General features: G+C 36.9%; 1 protein-coding gene across 2 annotated transcripts; it reads right to left on the reverse strand.

The window, feature by feature from the left end:
- Nucleotides 1–1,474: 1,474 nt before the first annotated feature.
- Nucleotides 1,475–9,119, reverse strand: LOC125654776 (uncharacterized). 2 transcript variants are annotated; one of them, XM_056145501.1, is made up of 2 exons: nucleotides 9,011–9,119; nucleotides 1,475–4,063 (listed from the first exon to the last, which is right to left on the reverse strand). In XM_056145501.1, exon 2 carries the CDS (start codon nucleotides 4,048–4,050, stop codon nucleotides 2,395–2,397), a length of 1,656 nt encoding a protein of 551 aa, XP_056001476.1. In that variant the 5' UTR covers nucleotides 4,051–4,063; nucleotides 9,011–9,119; the 3' UTR covers nucleotides 1,475–2,394. The 2 variants fall into 2 exon arrangements, with proteins under 2 accessions (XP_056001476.1, XP_056001475.1); XM_056145500.1 differs by lacking the exon at nucleotides 9,011–9,119 and adding an exon at nucleotides 7,657–7,811.
- Nucleotides 9,120–13,411: the final 4,292 nt, after the last annotated feature.

Here is a 13,411-nt window from a genome sequence, read left to right on the forward strand (position 1 = left end):
TGAAAATTTTCAACTTCAAAATATTGTTGTACTTATCCTCCAATTTTCATCTACATAAAATTTCTCTGGTGTAGCATACCTCCTTAAGAACCAATGGGCCAGAGGAGCTGACATTTACATGAAAGCTTCCTGACATAGTGCACATTCCAGTTTGTTAAAATCATGGCTCCCAGGGATAGGATGGGGCCACAATAGGGGATCAAAGTTTTACATACAAATATATAGGGAAAATCTTTAAAAATCTTCTTCTCAAGAACCAATGATCAAGCCAGAATAGCTTATTTTTACATGAAAGCTTCCTGACATAGTGCAGATTCAAATTTGTTCAAATAATGGCCCCCGGGGGTAGGTTAGAGTCACAATAGGGGATCAAAGTTTTAAATGGAAATAAAAAGAGAAAATCTTTAAAAATCTTTCTCTCAAGAACCAATGGGCCAGAAGAGCTGACATTTTCATGACAGCTTCCTGACATAGTACAGATTCAAGTTTGTTGAAATTATGGCCCCCATGGTAGGTTGAGGCCACAATAGGGGATCAAAGTTTTACTTAGAAATATAGAGGGAAAATCTTTTAAAATCTTCCGAAGAATCACTGAGCCTGAAGAGCTGAGATTTACATGAAAGCTTCCTGACATAGTGCAGATTCAAGTTTGTTCATATCTTGACCTCCGAGGGTAGGTTGGGGCCACGATAGGGAATCAAAGTTTCACATAAAAATATATTGGGAAAATCTTTAAAAATCTTCTTGGGCCAAAGAAGTTGACATTTACATGAAATCTTTCTTACATAGTGCAGATTCAAGTTTGTAAAAAGCATGGCCTCCAGAGGTAGGTTGGGGCCACAATGGGGACTAAGGCTTTACATGCAAATATATGTTGAAAGTCTTCAGCTATGGGCCAAGGTGACTCAGGTGAGTGATGTGGCCCATGGGCCTCTTGTTTAGCTCATCTCATCCGAAGGCTGAAGTGAGATTTTCTGATCAAAATTTGTCTGTTATCTGTTGTCGGCATTGTCGTTAAACTTTTCACATTTATATCAGCAATATTTGACTTTTCCTTTTCAATCTAAATACCTAGCTGAGTAGCTCAGTAGGTTAGCATATCGACTGCTGAACTGTAAGTCGCAGGTTCGAGTCTAGCAGGGATTTTATTGTTTTTTTCCCAGATTATCTTCTACTAAAACTGTATTTTTTGACAAAATAAAGTAAATATGAAAAATCAACTTCAAAATATTATTGTATATATACTCCACTTTTCATCCATATCAACTTTTTCTGGTATAGCATACTTCTTTAAGGCTTTTCTATTCAGAATGTGTTTGATATCAATTCAGAGTGCATAATATGCTTATAAGGTCCATCGGGTGTATATGTTGTACCGTTTGTAATATATTCTTGTTACAGATGTCATCAGCTGTAGGTAAAGCAGTATTGTAAATTTTGACCTATTTGTAACTGCACAGCAAGAAATAAGATGGAATGTCCAAGTTTTTATTTCAGGAAATATCACAAAGGCATCGATTACAATTATATGAGTGGTACAATTCTTCATGCTAAGTTTCATAAACATTTGACAATGAATTACCATAATGATTGATAAAGCATACATTTAAAAAATAGATTAAATTGTGGAAAAGGGTTATTCTCTGACTGCATGGTGAGAACTAAAACAAACATTGTTAAGGGGTGAGATCAAAAGATCGGTGTCGGATAAAAATCTAAAGTTAAATAGTTAGGGGGAGGGAGGGGGATAGAATTTCCCGTAAGTTTCTATCTTCCGACCTCAATTACACTTTGGTGGACAAAGAAAATTAAAAACTACATAATATTTATATTACATTTTAATAAACATTAAAGTTTTAATGTACTGTGACTTTCATTTGTGAATAAACAATAGAAAAGATATATATATATATATATATATATATATATATATATATATATATATATAGTATTATTTATACTCATATGATTTTACTTGCTAATCGATTAGTTTGAACATTCATCAATTCATATCTAGTTTTAAGGGTGAGTGGAGGTGTCTTGGTGAAAACTTTGTGAATTTAGTTTTTTGTCAGACATGAAGTTTTGATTTAGCCCCGAACTTGTTCATGTACAAACATGTACTGGTATGGTTGATGAGATCTTAAATTGTCCGAGTGAATTCAGATCAAAATAAAAATGACGCTTAAGTAGTAAATAATTCTTAAGATGAGAAAAAGTTAGATTCACATTTATATTCTTGATAGCAATTTAATGTTTGAATTCCACTTTGACAAAAACTTTGAATGAATACATAAGAAAACATTGTTGTGTAAATATCACTAAAACATGTCTGTATCAAGAGCACTGTGTGAACTCTGTCATTATCTGATGTCTGTATGTGATATCATGTGTTTATTTCATGTACTGAATCACTTTCACTTCTCCTGAATGAAGTAACCCTACCCACAACCTCCCCTCACTGTCCACACTCAGTCCATAAGGATTATCTAGTCCACAATTGTCCACACATCTCAGGAACTGTCCGTTCTGATCCAGGATGTGTAGACAGTCATTGTTGAAATCTGCCACAATGATCTGACTCATGGAGTCTGTCACTATATGTACAGGATTAAATGACTTCTTCCTCCTGGCTGGTGTACCGTAGTATCGGAATCGGACTCTTCCTGACTTGTCCACCACGACCACGGCCTTAGCATTACCATCAGAGGCACAGATGTCTTCATTGTTGTTCTCCACCACAGACAGTGCGTGTGTCCCTCCATTATAGATTGGTTCTCCATCTTCATCTCTATCTATTTCCTGTTTCACTGTGTGTCCCTGATAACGGACAATTTTATATTGACTTTTATCAGTATTAAACATACTGACCAGGATGTCCCCTGACTTAGTACAGCATACTTTGTTTGGATACCAGCCCCGTGATGTGGTTATCAGTGTCTCCGTTCTCCCATGTCTGACAATGTTCACAGTTCTATTTTTAGTATCACAGTATACCAGTTCTCCCTGTCTGGTCACTGTGATGTCATTAGGCCTGGTTTTACATGTGGTGGTGACAGTGTCCTGTACAGACCCGTGTATGTCAACACGTCTTATGGTTTTATCTTTACCACTAACCCAGGCTTCATCCACCCCCACACAGGCAACATGGTGTAGAGGATTAAGTCCAGTAGGAATGGCTGAAATTGATTTGGCTTGCTCTAACAGCTTTTGTAAAGATAAATAGGAGACTTCCTCTGTCAGACTGGACAGTGTTGTCTGTGTCAGGCTAGCCTTGTATCCTCCTAATTCCAGGCTGAGTTCTCTCCCTTGGACTGTGTTGGTTTTGAGTGATGGCAGTTTGACATCAATATCAGTAGGCATGTTCCTGTATTCCTCGAGTTTGGATTTGTAGTTAGTGACTGCAGACACATTGTTGGACTTCAGAATTTCTTTGTTTTGTTGAACAGTATGGGTCATGTCTGGAATTTGATTTTTGATTTTGGATTGGTGAGAGTTTAGAGCAGCCAGGAGATTTTCTTTTATGGACTTCATCAAAGAACCCAGATGATTGAAAATGGTGTCTACTTCTTGGTGCCAGGATTTTCTGTGGTTTTCTTTTTCTTTGTCCAGTTCATCAAATTCGGCCATTAAAATGGATAGTTTGCTTTCTGTTTCTTCATTTTTCTTCTGGTACTGTGGAATGATGGTGGATTCAATTTCTTTTGTTTCCTTTTCAAGTTTCTTTTTCTTGTCGTTGAAAATTTCTGGCATATCCTTGACTTTGTGTCCATTATGGGGACCAAGCATGCATTTCAGGCAAACTGGAACATCACATTGCTGGCAGTGGGCCTCACATCTCTGGCTGGAATGAATTTTACACTCGGGAAAATCCACCTTTCTGTCTTTGAAATGAACGATGTCATGTGGTTGGTACTTGAGCTTGTCCACGTGTTTACTAACACAGTCCACACACAAACTGAGTTGACAGTTGTTACAGAACTGCTGGGTGGAGTTATCACAAAGGTCACAGGTGATGACCTCCTGTGCCTGGGGATTGGCCATGGCCATAGTCGAATAGAATCTGGAATTAAATAGATAATTTTCATTGATAAAGACATGATAGTGAATTTACTGTCGGCCACAGGGATGGGCGATCTATGTGTGTGTGTTGTTTTGTTGAAATTTCTGTCGCTCTTCAAAATGGTATGTTTGGATTTCTATAGGACTTGCTAGTTAACCGTCTGTAAACAATTTACATCCTTTTGTATAAGATATTTTATAATCACATTATTTCTGTATGTTTCCTTGGAAATAGTTTGGAATATTTAGAAGTTTAGTGTCTGATTTGATACTTTTGCATTAAAATTATCATGTAGAGCGACTGCGATTCAAAAACAGAGGAGATGATTTGTACAGTTGGGAGCAATGAATCGAACACTCGAGTGTTGATATAGACCAGTATCGATATTTAGGTGAGTCGTTTCAACCTTAGTCAGCATGTGTCAGATTTACCGTGTAAATGTTGAGAATTTTTCGAATTCTCTTGTTGGAGTCCCTGTTTATAGATATGGAGGGCGGGGTTAAATAACAGTACGATACAAACCACCTAGTTATTTTATTTTTCATGTTTATTTTAAAATGTGTTTTAGTTCCATGGTTTGTAGTAAGTTGACCTAATTTTGTTTATAGATGGTCAGTAAATTCGATTTCGCCCCATTTGGAATTTACTGACCACGTATAATTCATAATAGGTGAACTACAAACCATGTAGTGAATATATCTTGCTGACAACCCTTTTTAGTAAACTCAGGTGACCTAGTGCAATTGGTTGTCGTCCGCCGTCGTGCGTCGTCCGTCATGCGTTAACAATTGAACATTTTTAACTTCTTGATAACTACCAGTCCAATTCATTTCAAATTTGGTATGAAACATTATTTGGACAAGGGGGACATCAATTGTAAATTTCAGGACTCCAGCACCCCTGGGGCCTAGGGGCGGGGCAAAAACTGTCCAAAATTGACCAATTCTTCAAAAATCTTCTTCTCAAGAACCACACACATGTAAGAAAAACTAAATGCATGGTGATGTAGAGCAGGTAGGCCTTTACCAAAATTGTAAATTTCATGATCCCCGGGGTAGGGGTTCTGACCCCAGGGCGGGGCTAAACTTGGTATATAGTGTTTATGTGTAAAATACGTAAATAACATCTTCGATAGTGCTATTGATACAAAATTGAAAGTAAATAGATACTTAGAAAGAACAGGTAGTCCTTTACCAATATTGTAAATTTGATGATCCCAGGGGTAGAGGTTTTGGTATCAGGGTGGGGCCAAAATGATCAGTTATTAAATATGTGAACAATAGATATTTTTAACTTCTTGATAACTATCATTCCAATTTTTTTCACATTTGGTATGAAGCATATTTGGAACAAGGAGGACATAGATTGTAAATTTCATGAGCCCCGGGGTAGGGGTTCTGACCTCAGGGCGGGGCCAAACTTGGGATTTTGAGCTAAATGGATAGAGCAGGTAGTCTTTTACCAAAATTGTAAATTTGATTTTCTCCAGAGTAAGGGTTCTGACCCCAGGGTGGGGCCAAACTTGGTATAGAGTATTGTGTAAGTTTGCTGATACTGTATAAAATCTAAATGCATACTTATAGAGATAGCAGAAAGGATGTACAAAAAGAAATGGTGAATTTCATAACCCAGGGTTATGACTTTAGGATGAGTCCAAATTAGTCATATCTTTTGATATTTTAAAGTCAATACACCTATTATTTGAAGCCTTTCATCAGAGTTGTTGAAATTTTTAGATCACTGTCAGACATTTGGTCTGACTGAGTTAAAGGTTCTGTCAGACCGGACAAAGATTTGTCAGACCAGATACATGTACCTTGTCCTTGTATTGCATAGAAAGAACGAAGGGAAAAAAAGAACTGCACCAAAATGCCTTTTATTGTTTTAACAGCAATGCATCTCCCACTCATATCCAGCCAAATACGGTCAGTTTTCCAACCAGCTTGGAACTTATGAACACCAAGGAAACCTTTGTAATTTTTTAAGTGGTCCAAGTTCAGCACCCCCCCCCCCCTTTTCTTACCAAGTTGTTTGTTTTACGTCCTCTCAGGAATATCCCCTCATATTGAGACGTCACCAGCTGTAGGTGAAATACCACAAATTTAGACATGCTGTTTACTCTGAATCAAGGCAGTAGTAGTTAGGATTCTTTCAACTGCTGCAACATTGAAGGTCATATCCGAAAGACCCGTGACTCTCACTGCTAAATGCTGAGCGTTTGGCGAGGATATATTCTGATATTTACATGTTAGGTTTGACGTGGCCATGACATGAGCAGAAATCGGAACTTACGACCTTCCAGTTACGAAGCGAACACTCTACCTCTGAGTTACCACACCAATCTTTTCTTCGTGTGTAGAGAATCTTTCACAAATTTGATCGGGCGCCCGGCCATGTTGTTTGAGTGACCTTCACTTGCGCATCCCGAACCCGAGCTCTAAAATAATTGGATCACACCCGATATTTTCAAACGGTCATTTGGACCGACATTTTCTAACAACTTATCGGTCCAGGGAATTTTTTACCAGCCTTGCCGACAGGACCGACAGTTTTCGACAACTCTCTTTTGAGGGCAGTGAAGTTTTAAGAACACATCTTGTTTATACTGTTACTGAACATTAGAATTTAGCTTAGATACTCAGAACAGGAATTTTTTTCTAGATTTCATAGCCCATGGAAGTAGTGATACTTTTTCATTAGTATTCAGGTCACCGATAAGGCCTGTGGGCCTCTTGTTAGATTTCATAAATATGTGAGAAATAAAATTGCATGACATGTGGTATGCACAGTGACCTGAAACAACGACATCCACACACAGGTGACACGAGAAACTGCGTAGTTGATGTATTTGTGTTCTAGGTGTTGTCTGCATTCAGTTTTAACAGTCGGAAATTTATTTCTTTGACTTGTGTGACAGAGAACAACAATGAAGTTGTGTTACTGAGCAGTCGTTACTTTGAAGTAAACATGGGAAGGGAAGTAACTCATCTATTAACCAAACACTAATGGCTAAATCTGACAATGTATGTAATATATGTGGTCTTCAAATGATCGATGTAACCCAGTGATAAGATTACAAATTTGCTGAAGGTAGGATACAGGAGTTGAAAGGTCGGTGATTTAATGGAGAAATCGCTAACATTGAAACAGTTTAGATATTTTTTTTACATACAAAACATTGGTGACTATATATAAATACAAGCTTGCTATAAAGAGTTAATGTACCCAGAATAGATCTTGATAAATTGTGAATTTTAGTGTGACCTTTTTGTACTCCTGCTATTCCTACAGATATTAACAGGTTGGAAACACCTCCCCTATAGCGAAATATTCTCACTGTAAAGTCTACTACTTAATATTTGCTAAAAGTTTGTATTTATACAGGGAGGAATATGCAAGTTTGAGATGCAGCTGAGTTATTTCGCTTTAGAGAACTTTCATACACAACAAGGTGTAAAACAATTTGTTTACATGCGGAGTGTACTTCTGTGTATTTTCTGAGATCCCTCTAGCCAGGTCACATTAATAATGTCAGGAGAAAATTTATGTGTATCATTTACTAAGCTCTATTAAATTGTTGTACAATGATTTACCTTTTATACTTCTAATCTCCAGCTGTGTATGAACAAGAAATCCATGGCCCCCACCCCGATATTCATCAGGCTGGGAAGTACTTTCGGTTTGTTATTTATACTTCCTGGTGGATAATTTACCTGTATAAACACACCTGGGTAACTAGGGCCTGATATAAACACATAGGTAACCTTGTTCTGACTCAGAGTTATTGTTCTTTGTACAGGTCATGTGATGTAACAAACTGTCACTAGATAAAGAGACTCCTGAGACGTAATGCTCACCTGAACGACATCACTAAAATCTCGTGAACTGTGACCCCTTAGAGTTGACTCAGCATCAGAATTCAAGGAATTTAAGATTACCCTTAGCTGTAGAATTAATAAAAGATCCTTGAGATAATGCTTTATCATATTACTAATGTAATTCCCCAGTCTGATGCTCAACACAAATTGTAATCAAAGTCAACCTTTGTTTTTATTTACAGAAAACAGTGAAATAAAAATCCACTTCATCATCATTCAACAAATTGAAAATCTGTCTCCCAGAATTCCTTCCTGTGTGGGTTACAGAAAATCTGCCTGGTTCCCATTAAGAGCCGAGTTCAAGTCATCCATCTCAGCATTGTGTAAGGTAATGATATTAAATGAATTACCACTGAGGGATGAATTGTGTAAGGTAATGATGTTAAATGAATTACCACTGAGGGATGAATTGTGTAAGGTAATGATGTTAAATGAATTACCACTGAGGGATGAATTGTGTAAGGTAATGATGTTAAATGAATTACCACTGAGGGATGAATTGTGTAAGGTAATGATGTTAAATGAATTACCACTGAGGGATAAATTTGCTTTCAAACAGAATTTTGCTATGAAAAGCATTTAAATCTGACGTGATTGTTGAATGGATATAAGATGGATATGACCTCACATATTGTCAAACTCACAGTCGAATTGACGACTCACCAACTCAGCACAGACTAAGTGTAGCTATTAAGTTGGGTCTTGTTTTCATGTACAAAATTTTCCAAGGAAGGTCATGTTTGTAAATTTTGATATGTGATTAGAGAAGTGCTAAAACTTGAGATCATTACGATGGAATCTTACTGAATGAGGGCTCTTTGAATGTCAGCACTTATATGTATCATAACATGGGGTTTTCATCATGATATACTCACAACTTCAGCTACCACTCAGTAAAAGATGTAGAAATTGCATGTCTATATATGATCTGAAACCCAATTTGTTTTCACACAGGGTGTACCACTGTGTATTTTTTGAAATCCTTCTATTCAGGTGAAATTATAAAGTCAGGAGAAAATTTATGTGTATCATTCACTAAGCTCTAGTAAATTGTTGTACAGTGATTTACCTTTTATACTTCTAATCTCCAGCGGTGTATGAACAAGAAATCCATGGCCCCCACCCCGATATTCACCAGGCTGGGAAGTACTTTCGGTTTGTTATTTATACTTCCTGGTGTATAATTTACCTGTATAAACACACCTGGGTAACTAGGGCCTGATATAAACACATAGGTACCCTTGTATCACACAGGCTCTTGTTCTGACTCAGAGTTATTGTTCTTTGTACAGGTCTTGTGATGTAACAAACTGTCACTAGATAAAGAGGCCCATGTCGAAACGTAATGCTCACCTGAATGATATCACTAAAAATCTGTGAACTTTGACTCATTATATTTGACTCAACATCAGAATTCAAGGAATTTAAGGTTAATTAATAAAAGATCCTTGATGCATATTGCTAATTTGGTTCCTCACAGACTGATCATGCTCAACACAAATTATATTCAAGGTCAACCTTTGTTTTTATTTACAGAAAACAGTGAAATAAAAATCCACTTCATCATCATTCACCAAATTGAAAATCTGTCTCCCAGAATTCCTTCCTGTGTGGGTTACAGAAAACCCGCCTGGTTCCCATTAAGAGCCGAGTCCAAGTCATGCAAATTCCATGTCAGCATTGTGTAAGGTAATGATGTTAAATGTCCATCTCAGCATTGTGTAAGGTAATGATGTTAAATGTCCATCTCAGCATTGTGTAAGGTAATGATGTTAAATGAATTACCACTGAGGGATAAATTTGCTTTCAAACATAATTTTGCTATGAAAAGCATTTAAATCTGACGTGATAGTTGAATGGATTTAAGATGGATATGACCTCACATATTGTCAAACTCACAGTTGAATTGACGACTCACCGACTCAGCACAGACTAAGTGTAGCTATTAAGTTGGGTCTTGTTTTCATGTACAAAATTTTCCAAGGAAGTTCATGTTTGTAAATTTTGATATGTGATTAGAGAAGTGCTAAAACTTGAGATCATTACGATGGAATCTTACTGAATGAGGGCTCTTTGAATGTCAGCACTTACATGTATCATAACATGGGGTCCTAGTTTTTTATTTTTCATCATGATATACTCACAACTTTGGCTACCACTCGGTATAAGACGTACGAATCACGGGTCTATAGGATATGATATGAAACCACGTCACAACAAAGAACCCTCTCTGTCTGATCACTATACAGAGGTCCCATGTCATGGTAACCTCACAACAAAGAACCCTCTCTGTGATCACTATACAGAGGTCCCATGTCATGGTAACCTCACAACAAAGAACCCTCTCTGTCTGATCACTATACAGAGGTCCTGTGTCATGGTAACCTCACAACAAAGAACCCTCTCTGTGATCACTATACAGAGGTCCCGTGTCATGATAACCTCACAACAAAGATTGATTGATGTTTTCCGCCACACTCAACAATTATTCAGTTATCTGGTGGCCAGTTTTATTGGTGGAAGAGAGAACCCAGATACAATGTACCTGGGAAGAGACTGCCGACCTTCCGAAAGTAAACTTGGAAACTTTCTCACTTACCTGTGCAAGCGGTATTCGAACCCGCACCGACCAGAGTTGTGATTTTGAGCTCGATGCTTTAAAGGGAAAGGCAACCCTAACCACATAGTTGCTTTTATGAATAAAGTATCACTTACTGATATCGTAAATGGCAGTCTTTGACAACAAAAATGCTTGCTTAACAATTAAATCAATATTAATCTATCATGTATTTTAAATTACCCGCCGCTAAGACAGCGGCCATTGAAGTTTAATGTATGACGTCACACCGTCTATTCCGGTTTATTTCATCAGCAGCACTGTAAACATGACAAGTCACGAACAGTTAAGTTTGGAGCCATATAAATTTGAGCCCATTCTTTCGCAAGAAGAAAGTGAGAAAAGAAGACATTCAGTCGAGTCGCAGACCAGGCAGACGGTACATGTTCTTCATACAAATGTCTCGAACCTCAACTTGTCATTACGCAAATGATGGATCCACAGTTTACGTAGTCTTTTCTTCTCAAATGACTTGGTTGAGTCGGGAATTTCCAAAAATAACCTTTTTTCACATCTCCTCTTTACATTAGTGTAATAAACTGCTTGCCAGGAAGGCATCAACCTATTTATTTGTAAGATCTACCACATGCACATCTTTGATGATCTCGCAGGTGCTTGGGTTCAGCTCCCCGCTCCGAATAAGCTACAAGAGTTGATTTAATTAATTTTTTGTTGAAAATATTTCTAATGCATGTCTTGCATACCCATAAAGTGCAAAATAATTCAAAATAAGCCCTTTTAAAAAAAATATCCTAGGCCACTGGACCCATATTTACTAAAGTTCGTAGACGTAAACGTAGGATTTACGTCTGACTTAAGATTAGAGTTACGTACTCGTAAAATGGTATTCACAAAACCGTTCGTTGCCGCAAACGTAACTTACGAATTCTTAAATGTACGATTGCACTTACGTGTGCGCAGTGGCTATTTTCACTTCGAAACTTAAAAAGAGTGAATTTGCTCATTTACTTTGAATCCCCTGCGCTACCGCCGCAATATCACGCAAAAGAACTCAGAACCTTGTGAGAAAGCAACGAATTTCAACGTACACGTATGCCTGTCTACGGCATGTCGATCAACTGTACCATTATTCAGTGTTGTTTGCAAATTCAAATGGAAGGTTCATCAAATTTAACGCATTTGACTTGTGCATGGATCTACGATGCTGTACGTGTTCAAAAAGAAGTCGGCATGGACTGACAAGTAAGTTAAGTTGTTTGTGTAGAAATAACCTTTGTTTTACCACTGACTACTCGTCACTAGGCCCCTAAATAATATTAAATTGACTTCAAACAGATTCAGTACATGACACACATTTGCTTGGATTACAGTTCCTTGTCCATTTTGTTCTCCACCAATGTAGCTGCTATAATGCTTGGATCTGAATGTCTAAATAGTGAGCACATATACATATGTGTTAGTTATTTACAATTTTATATGTGCCTACTATTTTAAACACATTAAGACACAAGCTCATTTGTGTACATGGTAACTTCAAACTTTTGACAATACCATAATTGAAATTCAAAATTATTTATCCCATTTTTTTATTTCATGACTGGGATAAGATCAAAGCAGTAGCATAGCTACCTGTACACAAGTACGCACATGCTTTCACATCATTTTGCAAAAAGAAAAACAAGAATATTGGTGAAAAATGAATCTAAAATATACATTATATATACAGGCACTAATTCTAAAATGTGTGATTTGTATGTGCCCCTCCATTGGTTATAAAATATGAAAATTATTATTGCTTTAACAATACATACTCTGGGCGAACAGGTAGATAGACCGAATGGACTCGATACCAGATGAGAACAGTTCATACATGCCAACTTTTAAAAATCCCCATGGGTGATTTTGCGTGCGACAACCTTTTTTCAAAGCTCAAAATTCACGACATTAAAGCATGAAAATAAATATTTGTCTTTTCAAATAAAATATCAATAAAATCATTGTAAATGTATCATATATGAACACAACATCAAGTGTGTTTGACCATTAACTATATAAAAAAAAAACTTTGAAAGATATACATAAATCTTTTATTAAAATCATCTATTCAGCAAAAAAAATCCTCTCCAACAACAAGTCGCATACATATTATCAAGTAATACTTTAGGTTGCATCCTTTTACACCATACAATAAACATTGGCTGGTCTATGTATCAAAATTTGAATTAAAGCACATGCATTTAGGTATGACTACAAAGGCAATCTTGCTTGTCTGTAAACATGGGCTTGCAGAGTCTGGTGGGATAATCTGCATTGCAACCAGAAAAGGAGTGATCTGCCTTGCTATGAAGTTTGCGAACAAAACCTTTGCACCCATGACATCTGAAATAATTACCAGGAAAAAAACACATCAAAATATACGATTTTACTTGTAAATTAAGGCTACTTGCTAAATATAGAATTCAGTACAGACTTGTGTGAATTACACATCACAAAGTATATTTAATGAATACTTCACTATATAGATTATATAATACATCGCTATAGACAGATATATTTGGGTAACCTATATTGTTATAGTTGGAAAAAATATATATTTGACGTACCTTATTGCAAATTTTGAATGCTGTCAGCGAGAGGCAAAAATCGGGAATGTCCGATTGTTTGGTGGTGACACTATCATCGTTGTCATTAATGTTTGTTTAAAGGATTTGTCAATTTGAAATCCGTCTTCCCGATTAATTACTATCAAAACATGCTTCGTACTGTCCAATAAACACCCCGACACAGGCAGACCAACCCGACACTATGCGACACAGGTAAACAGCAATGGCTGACTATTGTCCCGATTTCTGATTGGCCAGTTCAGAAATGATGCGGGATTTCAAATTCCGG

The sequence above is a fragment of the Ostrea edulis genome, chromosome 7 (genome assembly GCF_947568905.1).
Source record: "Ostrea edulis chromosome 7, xbOstEdul1.1, whole genome shotgun sequence".
Taxonomy (NCBI): Eukaryota; Metazoa; Mollusca; class Bivalvia; order Ostreida; family Ostreidae; genus Ostrea; species Ostrea edulis.